The following is a 15,713-nucleotide window of genomic DNA, read 5'->3' as shown; positions in this document are numbered from 1 at the left end:
TGTGTGACAAAAACGTTATACTCTTTAATATTAAATACCAGTATGAAAACAATAAGCACAATAAAAGTTATATTATAAAGTCTGCTAAACAATTCAAAATATTTTTTTAAAACAAGCAAAACAATCTCAACTTTAAAAAAATAAATTTTTAAATGCTTCACTTATGAAGTTGTTGATACAGCGCTTGCAACACTTTTATACTCCAGTACGGTTTCCTCGAACTCATTCCAATATCCTGAATTTTGCCTTATGCAGTTTCCTCAACTTTTTTTCATGTCTGGAGGAGTTCAGGGAAACTGTACTGGAGTGTAAGTCACTTAAGCACCGATAAAAAACAAGATTATGGCAAAGTAAAAAGACTGTGGATTAGCACCAAGGAAAAAGACTTGAAAATGAGTTCTGACAGGGGACAAAACTGGATCCCAAGAGCAGTCAGTCGTGTGTCTTGTTTAAGTTTACCTAAATGTCCCATCCTGACACAAGCTCCTTGCCAAGGGCCGTACCAATAAAATGCGAACACTTATTGTATACGTACCAATAGGAAATGTGAATAAATATGATTTATAATAAAACAGGTAGATCCCTAAAGATGGAACCATACATTTGACTGTTTCCCTTCTGGCTAAAGACCCAAGCCAAGGGTGGAGCAAAAGCCAATTAATATCATTCAAGAAAAAGGACAGAAAAGCTCATAGAATTTGTAAAAAGATATACAGGGATAGAAGACAATAAAAGACTGATCTTTCCTGGCCCATCAGGGTCAAAAATAAAAAAATTATGACATTATAATTTATTGAAAAACAAAGGCTCTAAATGTTGCCTCTTAAAATTGGAGGCTATAACTTATATGAGTTGATCATTTTCTTATCACATCATGGGAGAAAATTTATCAGGAGTAAATACTTTAAATGCAAATAAAAATGTAAAAACCAATGTATACATTTTAAAACATTGACTGATCAAACCGAATTTTTCGGACAAGATTCATTATCTCTTCAGTTAAAATGAAATTTTTAATTCTCTAACTCTCGATCAAAAAGAATTTTGAAACAACCACTTGATCAAACATTTAACTTTGTACAATTCCAGGTCTGGACGGCTCAATTCATGATAATTTCATTCTTTAGTAATCGAGCCGATAAGGATAAAAATCAAGATATTTTTCTAAATTCTAATTCATTTTATGCATTGTCATATAATGCATTTCACAACACATAAGTAAAACCGTGAAAAATGAGACCAAACAGTACATATAATCAACAATAAGTTGAATTTCAGTAAATTAGTATTATACGTGATATGGCACAATGACAGTTTGGATGAACTATTCTAAATGCTATTGTCACAAAAAAACTTGCAGAGCTGCCAACCCTGGCCCATGACAATGTGTACAGTGGAGATCCAAAATGAGTCGAGATTTTGACAAAATGTGTACAATCCTGAAAAGATGTTAATTAGCACTAAAACTTGATGATGGGCAATTAGACCATACTAGCAATATTATAATTACTATTTTAAATTAATGAATAAATTTACTCTTTATAGACAATATAAATAGTCTATCTATTTATAAATCTGATATGACCAATCCAGATAATACGCCTTGGTCAACAAACAGATTAAAGTGTTTAAGTACACTAAAAGAGTGGATGATTGTTAAAAATGCTTAAATAATTAAAATTTAATAATACGTACACTCCTGAGCCAAATGTGTACAATGAGCAAAAATGCATAAGAATACACATTTTTTATGTAAGGTTGGCATCACTGAACTTGCCCTCCATCTTAGCTCTAATTATCAATAAATCACCTATTTTCCTTTTTAATCTAGAAATAAGCATGAACAATTTTATTGAGATTTTCAGATTTTTATTGCCATGTTCTAAAAGTAGTCCTTCATAGCCATTAGGCCCATATTATAGATAGCCCAGTTTCCATAGCATGACATGACAATAGCAATTGCTTGCTACCCTTTGGATAGTACACTAATCTATCACAAAGTACTTTCCACCAGATCTACAGCCCCAGCTACCCAATCATTGGACAGGGGGATAAAAAAATCTTGACTTCACCCAGGTAGGATCGATACATCACTCTAGTGGTCGTTTACAATTGCAATTTTATACCGTAAAGCTTTCAAAAAATATGCCAATAATACGAATCAAATGAAGTGAAGTTTAACCTGAATACATTGGCCTCGAATATAAAAATTAGTTATGGGGGTTCTCTGTATCGTTATTTACAGCCTAGGTTGGAATTAAAAATCTGAATGCCATTCACTGTAAGCACGTTTTATTTTGATTAGTAATGTTTAATATTGTTACAGTAATCTGTTTAGTGTTATACAAATCATTTATCAAAAATTAATGAATAGCGGTTCATCAGGGTCATGAATCTCGTGGAGTTAGGAGCTTAACCCAGTAACGATAGCCTCAAATAGACAATCGTTAGGAGCCTCAAATGCAAAGTTAAATTTAACAAAGGTGTTATGAAAAAAGCAAACATCACAACTGAGGTGCTTCAGTATTTCCAATTTTCACAGTTTTGCTCCAACGTGTCTTCCATTCTTTCTATTATATCGGACACCAATTCCTTTTACAACAGTCACGACGTCACCATTGCAGTTGTCACTCTCTACAAGTTGGAGGAAGCCTTTGGCTACATCAACCGTTCTATGAGAAATACATTTGGGATATAATATTATTAATCCTTTGCCGGTCATAATAATAATAATAATAATAATAATAATAATAATAATAGGTCTTTATTGACCTCAAAATAGTAGCAATTTGTCATTTGGTTACACATTAAAACATTATAAAGAACATAGATAACATAATATTGCCACCATCATCGTCATCAACAACAACATCATCATCATCACAAAATATTTCCATTATCATCCTTCTCTTTCACCATTCCCCTATAACACCATCCTCATCATACTCCATATTATATTATTTTTCCTGCAACAAACTGTCAGATGGCAAGCCTGTGCTTGCATACTAATCATTTTCATGGAGAGAGAAAAAAACAACCGTTCAATTACTGCTCTCTTGGTGAAAGCAGATAGATTTGAACTTTAACCCTCTCCTTACCAACTACAGGAAAATCGTCACATTTATTACAAAACAATAAACTTTGTTTTGCACGTCACTTTTAAAAGAAAAAATCTTATAGTTTATAGCTATAAGAAATTGATGTTATTATGTAGAGCTTGCTTTGCTGAACAAATTATCTATAAATAGATCTTTTTTAAAAAGCCCTTCAGAGCCCATGGATCCAGCGTTTATCCCAGTTTCTACAGCGTGAAATGGACAATGGCAATTCCTTGCTATCATTTGGATAGAGGTACCTTCTGGGTACAAAGCGAAGACCATATTACTGTACGATTACTGTACGACGTTTTGCCCGAAGAATAAACAAAACAAAACAAAAACAACAACATAATCTACTTTACTTAACAAGGCTTACTCGTTAACGCCAACGTCATCCTTCATTTGATGGGCTTCTTTCACGTGAAAGATGGCGTCGTCCATTGAATTGATCGTGGAGGTGTTGGTGAAAGATGGACACAGACAAGCCATCTGGACGCCGTAGTCTTTGATATGAGGATTAACCTTTAGATATTGTCAGAAAAGGTTGGTTTAATTAGAATAATAATAATAATAATAATAATAATAATAATAATAATAAAGTGTTTTTTTATAACGCTAAATGCTGAAGCCTCAAAGCGCTTTGCAATATGCTTGTCAAACCATAAACACACTCGTACCGAGCCAAACAGACACACACAACAGTCGCATACACTAACTATGCAAGTTTTACATCATGAAATTGACATTCAACAAAGTGGAATCAAAAAATAATAGAAGAATTAAATTTATGGGGGAATAAGAAAATTTAGTCATTATTTCTGTACCTAAGAAAACAAGAAAGTGAAAGATGTACAAAGATATAAACTACAAACAGTGCAGTCCCCATGAAATTAACTTGCTAGAAGTCCACTCTTGGTAGAATTCCACACCCGACGACAGACTCGTATTTTTCCTTCTTTATCTTTGTTACTGAATAAGTGACTTCCCATTTGAAAACAGCTTTATATCATTTGGCTGAGATGCTGAAAATTGATTTTATAGAGGGAACGAAATTGACATCACTCAGCTCTTTGTTTTTAGCCAGTCATTTTTATGAGTATTTCTCATAATAATTGTATTAATCAGAATATAAACGTTTAAGGTTACACATAGTTTTGTTTGTTGGTACGTTAAATCTGGCTGGGTGATGTTATGAGCTTTTTCAAGTACACACATTAGCATCATAGTCCAAAATATGATATTAAGGTTAACTTTTTAACATTTCATTGAAATCAATAGACATGATTTCTTCAAGTGACAACAATCAAAATCTCTAAATTTTTGTTATTTCTACTATCAAATCACTTATTTACATCAAATTCACCCCGACATAGTTTTGAGACAATTGGTCACATATCTGATGAAGTCAAGAGCTTTGCATAAAATTCCTCTTACAGCCAACTCAACGTGACTTACTGACATCATGAAAGAGGATAAGCTAAGTCATAGCATGAGAATTAGAGAGGAAAAAGGGGATGTGTTGTATGCTGGACTTATGCAAGTACTTTACCTGGGGTTGTAAATCATAATTTACACCATTACCCATTTATCCTATAAAAAGTAATAAACAAAATGGATAAAACAGCTTTAAAAAAAACCCAAAATACCAAACAAGGAACGTTTCGGGGCTCAAAACCCTTCTTCAGCCAACAACAAAAAAAAAAAAAAAAAAAACATAAATACATTTCTTAAAAACCCAGATGCCGTCCATCTTCACAATTTAAAAAAAGTTTTTCAATAATGATCATGAAGACGTTAGATTATTGTTTTGAAACTGGAATTGGTACAGAAAGCAGATTAAAGAAAAGAGGTGATGAGTAGAGTGGGGTAAGAGGACAATGTATCATAATCCTTTGTTTTCTATTTCTATCTCTGAGAGGTAGCATATCAATTTTAATTGTCATTGCATCAATTATGAAGGTAAACCAACAATTCGGAATGGTAAGAGCAGATAACTCACAGCCCGGCTTAGGGTGTACCCGATAACTCCAAACTTAGTGGCAGTATATGACGGAGCAAAAAACACGGGATTCAATCCTGAAAAAAAAAGAAGAAATATTTGTGTCTATTTATACATTTAATTGAATGATACAAATTATACAAACAGTTTTCATGTGTGTCTATTTATACATTTAATTGAATGATACAAATTATACAAACAGTTCTTATGTGTGTATATTTATACATTTAATCGAATGATACAAATTATACAAACAGTTCTTCCATCAATTAGCAGCCCATAGAGATTGCTGTATTATCCTTATTGTAACGCAATGTTCGCATAGAATATTAAGTCAAAATAATGTGATTATTTGTTATAAATGAAATAAGCCTATGATGTCGATTCTGGCCAGGTATCAACAAAAAAGAAGGGACTTTGCACAGCTGGCATCTCATGTGTGTAACAAATGACAATAAATGCTGCAAACAAATTGATGGACTCACACATATCACAACTTGCTTTGTTTTGTATTTGTTTTTGAACATTTTTTTATGCCACTCGTGACAAATTTAGCTCATTTCAGCACCAGTAAAATAAAAAGAAAATGGGATAGTAAGAAAATTCCAGATTCACAAGTAAAAACAACCAAGAAAAAGTAAGACAAAGGGGGTCAGGTTCAAATATTAAACAGGTAGATTCAAGATTTCAGGGCCAGCTATCCATTCGTGTAGTTAGTTTGAACTAACCCAAAAGTCTCATCCAGACACACGTACAGGATTCTACCAAGAGGAATAGACAAAATGTATTCAAAATGAAAACAAAAGCAGTAAACACAAAGACATGATTTACAAGGGAGAAATAAAAATTGTCTTGCTTGGTGCAGCTATCAATGGTTTTATCAGGTGTTGAACTGAACACTGGAACCAGAGGTACATCGCGAACACTGGTTGCATATCATAATAACTATTACTGGTAACAGGATGGGGTCTTTTGGTGGGCAGAGAGTTCACTGTTGCTGTGTCTTCTATCCTGTATCCCCCCTTACAGTGCAGACTTTCTAATGTTGTCACCTGAGACGTGGGTTATTAGGCAGTGACCATTGTATGGGGTAGAAAGTGAATTCTTATGTGATTGAGAGTAAAAAAGGTACCTGCTCTAGAAGCTACATTGACGATGACTCCACCCCTTCCCCCCTGGTCCTTTCTCATGTGGTTCATGGCCAGCTGTGATCCTTTGATGACAGCAAACTTATGGAAGGAAAGCAAAAGAAATGGAATAGATAAAACTTTGTGAAAGGCAGCAATAATAATAATAATAATAATAATAATAATAATAATAATAATAATAATAATAATAATAATAATAATAATAATAATAATAATAATAATAATAACAATAATAATAATAATAATAATAATAATAATAATAATAATAATAATAATAATAATAATAATAATAATAATAATAATAATAATAATAATAATAGCAATAATAATAATAACAATAATAATAATAATAATAACAATAATAATAATAATAATAATAATAATAATAATAATAATAATAATAATAACAATAATAATAATAATAAGGATGATGATGATGATGATGATGATGATGATGATGATGATGATGATGATGATGATAAGTAGTGGTTATGTTAATGAAAAGTCTGCAATTGTGTTGTTTGGAGAGATAACTTTTTGGTGGGACTTGTAGATACTTTGATGGAATGGTGCTGACTCTGATGATAATGATGATGATGATGATGATGATGATGATGATGATGATGATGACATTTCTGTGATAGAGATAATGATAATGATTATGAATATGGCAGTGTGTGGTGGTGGTGGTGGTGATGTTGTCATATGTGGTGTGATTAAGATGCTTTTTTCTAATGCAAGTGTCAATTAAAGTGATGATGTGGTGGTGAGGAGGATAATGATGAGGTGGCTAGAGTGATTTTATTTGCTTATGCTGTCAATTGGGGTCGTGGATATGATTATGAAACTGGAAGTTGTGGTGATTTTTGTGGTGGAAATGATCATAGCATTGGTAAAAGTGATAGTAGTGGGATTTATCTATGATGACATTTATGGTGAATACGATGCCTCTCAAGATGGTGTTGTTGTGGTGTTGGTAGTGGTGATTGTTTTATCATCACCCTTTGAAGGTAGTGGTGGTTAAGGTGTTGTAATATATGTAAGGTAGAGAGCGGTGGGGGCCACCTGAAGGCCAGGATCGTGAAAATACCAACGAAAGAGTGTTAATGGAGACGCTGTGGATAGGAAAAATACAGACAATGGACGTTTCAGGTACAAACTTTTCGTCAGCACAACAATAAACAAATGAACGTGGAAAACGTGTTTTCATTTGGTTATTGCTGTGGTGACGAACAATTTGTACCCGAAATGTCCATTGTCTGCATTGTTCCTATCGGAAGCCTCTCCATTTTCACTCTTTCGTTTATAATATATGTAGTAGAGGTGATAGGGATATAATATACATATAAATCTTTTCTCTTCAATTTGCTTTGAAAATAGTTTGAATAGACTTACCAGATTGATGTCAAGCATGTCTTTTACACGGAACTCATTCATTAAGCCAGCATTATTCACCATCAAGTCAATGTGACCAAACTTGGAGAAAACTTGATTGAACATATCTGTAAATATACAAATATTATAGTAAATGGAATTTACCTTCATATTAGCATTTATACATTGTTTTTGATGTCTTTAATAATAATAATAATAATAATAATAATAATAATAATAATAATAATAATAATAATAATCATAATCATAATAATAATAATAATCATAATAATAATAATGATGATGTACATTTAGTTTAGCGCTTTCTATGCAACTGCATCTCAAAGCATCTCTTTTAAGGGTTTTAAGGATCATTTGACACTTTCGGCTCATTTCAGCACCAGTAAAAAGGAAGAAAATGGGATAGTACAAAAATTCTAGATTTCAAGAGTCAGGACAAAACCAAGTAATTCCATTCTAAGACAAAGACAAAGCATCTCAGAAAACATACATGGGGGAGAGAAGACACAGCAAGTGACCTCCTGCCCATCATAGGAGGTCAAAAGACCCCACCCATCATTTATACGTAACGGCAGTCATCATTGATTTGTTATTTGGGTGTTTAAGAATCTCTTAAGAAATGTTGAAAAGAAAATGGAGATCAATCTTGTATGTATATATTATGCATTATTATATTATTATGGTTATCTTCTATACGCGTGTGTATGTGTGTGTGTGTGTCTGTGCGCTTTGCATGTCACGGTTAAAGATATATGTTTGTACACCACATGAGTACATTTAAGTTGAAATACTATCTTTACCACGTGTATCGTTATTGTAATATTTAATCAATAGATTTATGGCATTACTAATTAATATTAGGCGTTAATATTAAGGGCATTCAAAGGATCTTATCCTATTTTGCCCTATACCACATGTTATGTTATGTTATAGATTGGTCACACTCTTAGAAGACCGACAACAAGAATCACCCGGCACGCTTTGACCTGGAATCCACAGGGTAAACAAAAGAAGGGCCGACATAAGAGCACTTGAAGAAGAGATGTAGAAGCGGACACCCAGCGTTTGGGACAGACACAGAGAGGTTTGGAAGTCATGGCACAGGATAGAAAAAAGTGGAGGACCTTTGTTGTTGGCCTATGCTCCTGTAGGGACAAAAGGCCAAAGCAAGTAAAATAAGTAGCATGAATTTCTAGCACTGCACTATACTTTACAAAGGAATTTCCCCATGGACAACAAATGAAAACAAAACTTGAAAGACATTTCTAGATTATTCATTACATACTTGATAACGTTTCCTCCGAACGAACATCACATTGTATAAACATGACTCTGTCTTTTCCGTATTTCTTCTGCAGTTCTAGCTCTACATCTTTTCCCTTCTGCTCTTGAACATCAGAAAGACAAACCTGACAGAATGAAAGAAGGAAAAAACAAATGACCTTCAGCCCACAAAATAATCAGTGTTGAATTTTTCATAGTTTTCACTTATTTAGGACTCCCAAGTCGTGATTTTCTCAGGTGGTTTTAGTTTCAAGATAAAAGAGAATGTTTAGGCATTGTCGGACGGTGGATGTGGGCATGAAATTTCAAAATGTATCTGAGTACAATTATAAGAATCTCATATTCTTTTATTTCTTTACAGATTACTAAATTATCTTCTCATCAACGAGGAGGTAGACCATTATATGGAACCAGTAACATGGATCATTTTATAATCATAATTGAACCTAGACTTTAAAAACTTCCAAATTGCTTCTAGAAACATCATTGGGTTAGTAAAAGGATGAAAATGATGAGCATAGGGGAAAAAACAGCACATTTTAATTTTTTGAATGTTTTTTTTCTCAAATTTAAATACAAAATTTTAAGATATGAACTCATTTTTCTTAATTAATAATAAACAATATAGATAAATTCTAAGATGTAAAAATGCTAAGTAAAAAACATTCTCTGAAAGATATATTAAATATACATACATATGTACTCCCACCTATTCTAAAATCTGAAAGTGCCTGCGTCCCGTCCCCCCCCCCCCCCCCCCTGTGCTCTTCAAATACAAACTGAAAAAAAAAAATCCAAAAATACCAACATACTGAAGCTCCACGGGATAAGAGAGCCTCAGAAAAAGCCTTCCCAAGTCCTTGGGCAGCTCCTGTCACTAGAGCTGTAGCTCCTTGCAAATGCATTTTCTGGCTTTTTGTTATATCTGAGGAAAGATCAACGATAAGTATCCGTAAGTAATTTAAACATATTGGCCCATTTAGAACAATCCGTCATGATGGCGAAACTCTTCTATTAAAGGCTATCAACATGATGAAATCTTCACATTTATAAAATGCTACGAAAATTGGAAATGATAGTCTTTTTGTACAATGATAATGAACACACACATTGTGACAAAAAAATTTATCATAAATACAATGATTTTAAAAAGACCGAACTGCACATTACAATATACTCAATTTTTAATCTTCATAGAGGATGGACCTCCTAAATGCAGAGGTGCCAACCTCAATACAATAAAAGCGTAAGGTTGCTTGTAAAAAAAAGGGGTAAAGATTTTGGGGAAAAAAGTGTACAATTTGAATGTGTAACCCGTCAGTCATCTCCCTCCTCGTCATTAAGTAATTTTGGAAATAACTAATTCTTATAAAAAGTTTGCGTGCCTGAAAAACTTCAGGATCTTCAAGAGAGCTTGGGGATAAAACATTCCAAACAATAATTGTTAAAATATATAGCAGGAAGCAGGGAGAACACCAAGAGACCCCATGAAACAATAAAAACAACTTTTTTTAACATGAAAATTATATTGGAAAAAAGTATAAACTGAGAGAAAAAGCAGACAATCTTACAAATGTGAAACAGCATACAAATATTATGATTTTTTTTTTTTTTTTTTTTTTTTTGCGTACAGCTGGCAGCGAAATGATCCATTCACAGCAACTTAAAAGTAAAAGTGGACAGAGTTACACGTTAGTAAGTAGAAAGCGGTAGGGGCTGCCAGAAGCCGGTGATCGTAAAATACTAACGAAAGAGTGGAAATGGAGAGGCTTCGTATGGGAACAAAATTTGCCTTACAATTCTAGTCCACTCAGTCAGAGATTATGATATTATCGGTTTAATGAGGGATCCGGACTCTCAAGGTACAGATGACAATGTCTATCTACCACGAACGTAAAAAGAATCCATATCTTCTAGATAGTTTCTTAAGATACTTCTAGACTTCAAGAATATCATCTATTCTGTGCTAATTAGATCTCTAGATCCCTAGCTAACCTACTTACCACTACCACCAACGAAGTACAGGGGCAAAATGAAAACGAACGTAGTATTGGCCCTCTCTCTGATCTAGTTCCTTTATCACATGACTTGATCTTTCAATTATCAAAAGAAGAAAGGTAAAGCTATATCGCTTTGTCTTTGTAATTTGTAACGGAATTTGTAACAAACATTGTCATTGAGCATAAACAAATTCAAGACGTTTGTCTCGATATACCTCTCAAAGAGGTTATAAAGGTTATCGGTCAAAGGTTAGAGGGCACCAGGTGTGCCGTGTCAGGTCACCACTCGCTGTCTGCTGTCCGGTTCTCGTGCCCTCCCTCGCCTTCACCCTCGCGTGTGTCACAAAAGAATGTTGTTATCGCAATCTTAAAAATTCACGAACGTGCTGGATTGAATTCTTCATTCAATGCATTCACGACACACAACACGTATTCGAGGAAAACACCGTTCGCTTTGCATAAATATGATTTTGATATAAATTTAAAAACCATCAAAATTTCACCCAAAACAATGTTTTACTTTATTAGAATTTATAGAAAAGACAATATATTTCATGGACAGTGGGATAACTGTAACAGGTGAAACACGAGTGATCCAACTTGTTATGAATGTGATTTTTTCGCTACTTTGGCTATTTTCCTTATTTTATTCACGGAGTTATCGTGGGTGAAGGACACCACACGTTGTCTACGACGCGTTCGTTGTTGTCTTTTGTGTCTGCTTTCATAAGCCTATTTTAAGAGTTGTAATTTTTAGTATATAGCCATTGCACAAGCAATTACACACGCCAGGATGTATTCCAGACGCTCTCTCTATCATGTATAAATAGTTTTAAACTTTAGTCTTTATTGATGCTTTATTTAATCAGCACAACTGAAGTACAGAAAACAACCCCCCCCCCCCCCAAACTTTATAATTGTTTATTATTATCACAGAGTAGGTAGGTTACCACAGAGACTGCACTCCTCGCTCAATCCCCCTTCGCTCAATGTTAAATTCGTGAAATCGACTTCGCCGTGTCTCAAAAGTATGTCACGCCGTATAAATTATAGTCTGTTTCTAATGAAGCGGTTTTTTCCCTATATAAGTCATATTATTCTCACAAAAGTGTTAGCACCTAGCAAAATTGCCAAACAATTATTTCCGTTATCAAATTCATTTTAAATTTGTTGAGAGTAAGAAGGAAAATGTGATAAAGCGCTCGTTAAGATTTCATAGATTGAGAAAGAAAAAAAAGTGAAATAGAGGAAATTATTGTGAAAACAGGGGACCTGAAAATGAGATTTTAAAATGACCTAAGTTATTTACATAGCATAATAGCAAAGAATAGAATTACTTGGTCTTACCTTAGTATCTACATATGTGCAAACGTTAGAGCTTTTCTTTTCCTACCCCTATTGCAGCCACCAATGTCCATCTCACGGTTGTGACATCTCAGGAAATGATGTAGTCTAATAGTAGTGTAGAGGTTCAATGAAAGGAATTTCGTTGAGCAGTTCTTCTCAATCCTGCAGTCAAGTGGAATGTCCATTGTGGCCTCGACCATTTTTTTGACCAGCCTGAACCTTACACCAGTAGCAACACGCAAGGAGTTGATTCCATCGCGAAATACGACTTCGGCGATTTCGAGGCAATGTTGCAGAGTAGGTGATGGTATCGTTAGTCCACCCTCCTTTAGGTCGGGATATTGTTTCATTGATATGAAATAAGACGAGTCTAACAAGGGATTTTCCTGGATGAGATTTGTCTTGCACAAACCACAAACTATTCCTAAGAGTTTCTTGGCGACATATCCCGAAATGTAGGCGACAATGTCTTTTTCTGGAACTCCTAGTACAGAATTACTTGCGCAATTTTGTACAAAGGGTCGGATGAGCCTTGGAATATCTTGATGAAGCCGTGTCCTGACTGTGTGGGTGGCTCCCTTTGTTGTGATGGTGTCGAGCTTAAACAGAAATGTGTCCAAGTCTGCTTGACAGTTGCCGCCTTTTCCAGGAAGGAGTATTGCATCCACCATGATCTGGGTCAGTGCTGACCGGAACTCCCGACAATCTGGATTGACACGATGTCCGCCTTTGCCTCGAACTACCGAAAACATGTTCTCTAAGCAGTCCTGATTCAGTCGGTTTGTTAACAGGAATGACATGTTGAAGTTGTTTGAAAGGTCATCCCATAGATCCAGGAGGCAAGCAATTGTCAACTTCCATCCCTCTATGCATGGCAGTCTTCCACTCTTATTGAGAGGTTTAATGTTGTCAAACCACATCAGTTTGTCTCTCAGAAACGACACGTGCTCGGTTGAAGATGAGATTGCATGGGACATGGGAGTTTTGCCGTTGCGAGACGAACTGTTGAAGCAGTCAAAAAGCTTGTTGCATTCTTCTACAAACTGTGCAGTTGCCATCGCTTCTGGTGGGAGATCGCCGTAGTGGACCATGGTGGTTATCCCTGCAGCAACAGAGTGACTGAGGACTTGCACTGCAAGTTTAACGCTTAGATTTGCAAATGGTGGCATAGTAATGTGCCTTTTTGTTAATTTTGGGGCCATTCGTATTGGGAATCTTAAATCTTTCTCGAAGAACATGGATATGATTCCATGAAATAATTTTGCCGTCCATTGCAAATCCACTCTTTTTTAGATTATTTCTAATACTTTTCATCAAATGTGGGGAGTCAAACATAACAAATGACGTTTCATCATTGATGAGGAAATATGGCCTGTCTCTATTTACACCTAATTTTGTAACAACCGCTTGATTGTTGGTGCCTTGGTCCCAGATCAACACTTTGGGAATCAAACCTAAATCTCTAATCCTGATGATGATGTCTTTCAAAATTGTTTGAAGGACATGAGTTTTTGTTGGTCCATTAGACAGATAGTATGCGAGTGGTTGCTTCCATGTGAATGCAAGTCCTCTTACCATCACAACCAGAGCTTCGGTGGCGCATTGTTTAGTTCTTCCAATCGAACCAAAATCCTCAAGTCCTCAAATTCATCATTCAGGAATCATAGCTCAGGGATTTCCTCAGTGACATCTCATCTATTGCGACAGCGCAAATCTTTTCTAAATCAGACATTCCAGTAACTTTATTTTAAAGATTTGGAGCATCTGATCGCACATACCTGGCCTTAAATTAATATTCCTCATTGCCCTAGTTAGAGTAGTTGATGAAGGAAGGCAGAGTTTCATTTTTACCATGGAATATGCCTTTTGGCTTGTGTTGTAGAGTGCCAAAGCAAAAGCCTTTTCACTAGGTGTCCACCTTCTTCCATGCCTGTTTGCCTGTGTTGTTCTTATTTGCGTCATTACTAATTCAAGCACTTCTGGAGGGAGGTGATCTTTTAGCATTGACTGAATGCATTTCATGTCAATTCGTGGCTCATCGACGGAGTTCCTCTGTCCAGTGGATGCGCAGACTGTGGTGGATGTCACTGTCTTAAGCTTTTTCTTAAGCCTGCAACTTTTAGTCCTCTCAGAAGATAACTTTCATTTCAGTAAGCTGTTCTCTTGCTGAATAACATGACCATCCATTGGCTCACATATTTTTTTCTCGACATCATTCACTTGAGTATCGATTTCTGCACGAGACGTAGTTGCTGGTGACAGTGTGCACGCAGTGCGATCTTTAGGTGGTGGCCGAGAGGGTGTTTGTTTAGGTGGAGGATTTGGAACACTAAATACCGATGGGACAGCATCTTTTTTCAATAATTTCCTCTCTCCTTTTGTTTCTTTGAAACAGCTTGGTTCAAAATGTATTTCGCAGATGACATTGCCCCTGTGCAGTTTTTCATAAGATTTCTTCTCTAAATCAGCTCTACGTGAATTGATCACCCACCCTCGGGACCTAGGTTAAAGAAAAACATGTCAAATGTCTGAGAAGCAATTAAGTAGGTCCTTAGCCGGAGCTTAGCCCGGTTTCTATAACGTGAAGCTGACTGGTAAATTATGTGTTAACCTCTGGACCGGCCACTAGTCAATTGCAGATTACTTTACTAGCTTGACCGGTACCCATTAACACTCGAGTCGCGTGAAGCGCATGGATAAAACTGTGTTAATCAAACCCTGTACCTCCAAGCCTGGGATCTACTGCTTTAACCACTCAATCTATGCATCCCAGTGTATAAGAAAGCAATTCTTTCTTTTCAAAATTCTTCCTCAGAGGTTCATAACATCACCATTCAATTCTATTAATTCATAAATATATCATCATCATCATCATCATCATCATCATCATCATCATCATCATCTTTCTCCATCAATATTATCGGGATTATCATTGTCATCATCATCGTTCGTGTCCCCTCCTCTTTGCCTTCGCCATCACAATGACAATAATTTGTCATAGTCATCACCAACAGCAGTATAAATTGATATTGAGACCAATGGCCACAAATTAATTCTAACCGATATAAGGTAGACATCTAAGTAAAATCTCAACGTACCTTTCAGCATCCAGAGGGAACGAAAAGAAAGACAAATTAGGACATCGAATCTTTGAATTTGTACAATTTATAGCACTGCACCACTTTGAATTATATCTTTTAATGTTTTCTTGAAAACTTTGAGCAGTATCTTCAAACTCCATCTTTCATGCGTGTTGTGAAGAGAATACAAAAACGATAACAAAAGCACGCAGCAGAGTAAAGTGGTTAAAACCATTGCATTAATACAGACAATGTACTGAAACAGACTATGACAAATATGACGATACGGCGTGACATGTTTTAACGGATGCGCGACCCAATTACACGGAAATCAAGGAGTGCAGTCTCTGTGGTAACCTACC

General features: G+C 35.3%; 3 protein-coding genes across 7 annotated transcripts in view; 1 reads left to right on the top strand and 2 right to left on the bottom strand.

Moving 5' to 3' along the window:
- On the bottom strand, nucleotides 1-11,219 carry LOC144964505 (15-hydroxyprostaglandin dehydrogenase [NAD(+)]-like). Of its 3 annotated transcripts, none has more exons than XM_078898880.1 (8): nucleotides 10,928-11,219; nucleotides 9,737-9,849; nucleotides 8,926-9,049; nucleotides 7,641-7,747; nucleotides 6,230-6,326; nucleotides 5,098-5,174; nucleotides 3,475-3,620; nucleotides 1-2,672 (listed from the first exon to the last, which is right to left on the bottom strand). In XM_078898880.1, the coding sequence occupies exons 2-8, from the start codon at nucleotides 9,827-9,829 to the stop codon at nucleotides 2,537-2,539; spliced, it is 780 nt and encodes a 259-aa protein (XP_078755006.1). In that variant the 5' UTR covers nucleotides 9,830-9,849; nucleotides 10,928-11,219; the 3' UTR covers nucleotides 1-2,536. The 3 variants fall into 3 exon arrangements, with proteins under 3 accessions (XP_078755006.1, XP_078755007.1, XP_078755008.1); XM_078898881.1 differs by having other exon boundaries at nucleotides 10,934-11,001; XM_078898882.1 differs by having other exon boundaries at nucleotides 10,722-10,940.
- A 42-nt stretch (nucleotides 11,220-11,261) lies between these two features.
- Nucleotides 11,262-15,713, top strand: part of LOC144964504 (ceramide glucosyltransferase-like) — a 47,969-nt gene continuing 43,517 nt past the window's right edge. The window contains exon 1 of one of the 3 annotated variants that reach the window (XM_078898879.1): nucleotides 11,262-11,503. The gene's annotated coding sequence lies outside the window, so the exon portion shown is untranslated. The remainder of the gene's footprint in view (nucleotides 11,504-15,713) is intronic. The other 2 variants (XM_078898878.1, XM_078898877.1) reach the window with 2 other exon arrangements.
- On the bottom strand, nucleotides 14,414-15,512 carry LOC144963899 (52 kDa repressor of the inhibitor of the protein kinase-like). Its single transcript, XM_078897846.1, has 2 exons — nucleotides 15,370-15,512; nucleotides 14,414-14,771 (listed from the first exon to the last, which is right to left on the bottom strand). The coding sequence occupies exons 1-2, from the start codon at nucleotides 15,510-15,512 to the stop codon at nucleotides 14,414-14,416; spliced, it is 501 nt and encodes a 166-aa protein (XP_078753972.1).

Source organism: Berghia stephanieae, chromosome 2 (assembly GCF_034508935.2).
Source record: "Berghia stephanieae isolate SIO BIC M18660-M18661 chromosome 2, UCSD_Bste_1.3, whole genome shotgun sequence".
NCBI classification, from domain to species: domain Eukaryota; kingdom Metazoa; phylum Mollusca; class Gastropoda; order Nudibranchia; family Aeolidiidae; genus Berghia; species Berghia stephanieae.
Note: the sequence above shows the minus strand (reverse complement) of the source record. Positions and strands in the feature narration are given on the sequence as shown.

Excerpts from the sequence above, each read along its gene's own strand:
- LOC144964505 (XM_078898880.1), bottom strand. The coding sequence starts at position 9,829 with ATGCATTTGCAAGGAGCTACAGCTCTAGTGACAGGAGCTGCCCAAGGA. Across the intron at positions 9,050-9,736 it reads TCTTATCCCGTGGAGCTTCA|GTTTGTCTTTCTGATGTTCA; the intron begins GTATGTTGGTAT and ends TCATTCTGTCAG. Across the intron at positions 5,175-6,229 it reads CAATGTAGCTTCTAGAGCAG|GATTGAATCCCGTGTTTTTT; the intron begins GTACCTTTTTTA and ends TTTTTTTTTCAG.
- LOC144963899 (XM_078897846.1), bottom strand. The coding sequence starts at position 15,512 with ATGGAGTTTGAAGATACTGCTCAAAGTTTTCAAGAAAACATTAAAAGA. Across the intron at positions 14,772-15,369 it reads TTCCCTCTGGATGCTGAAAG|GTCCCGAGGGTGGGTGATCA; the intron begins GTACGTTGAGAT and ends TCTTTAACCTAG.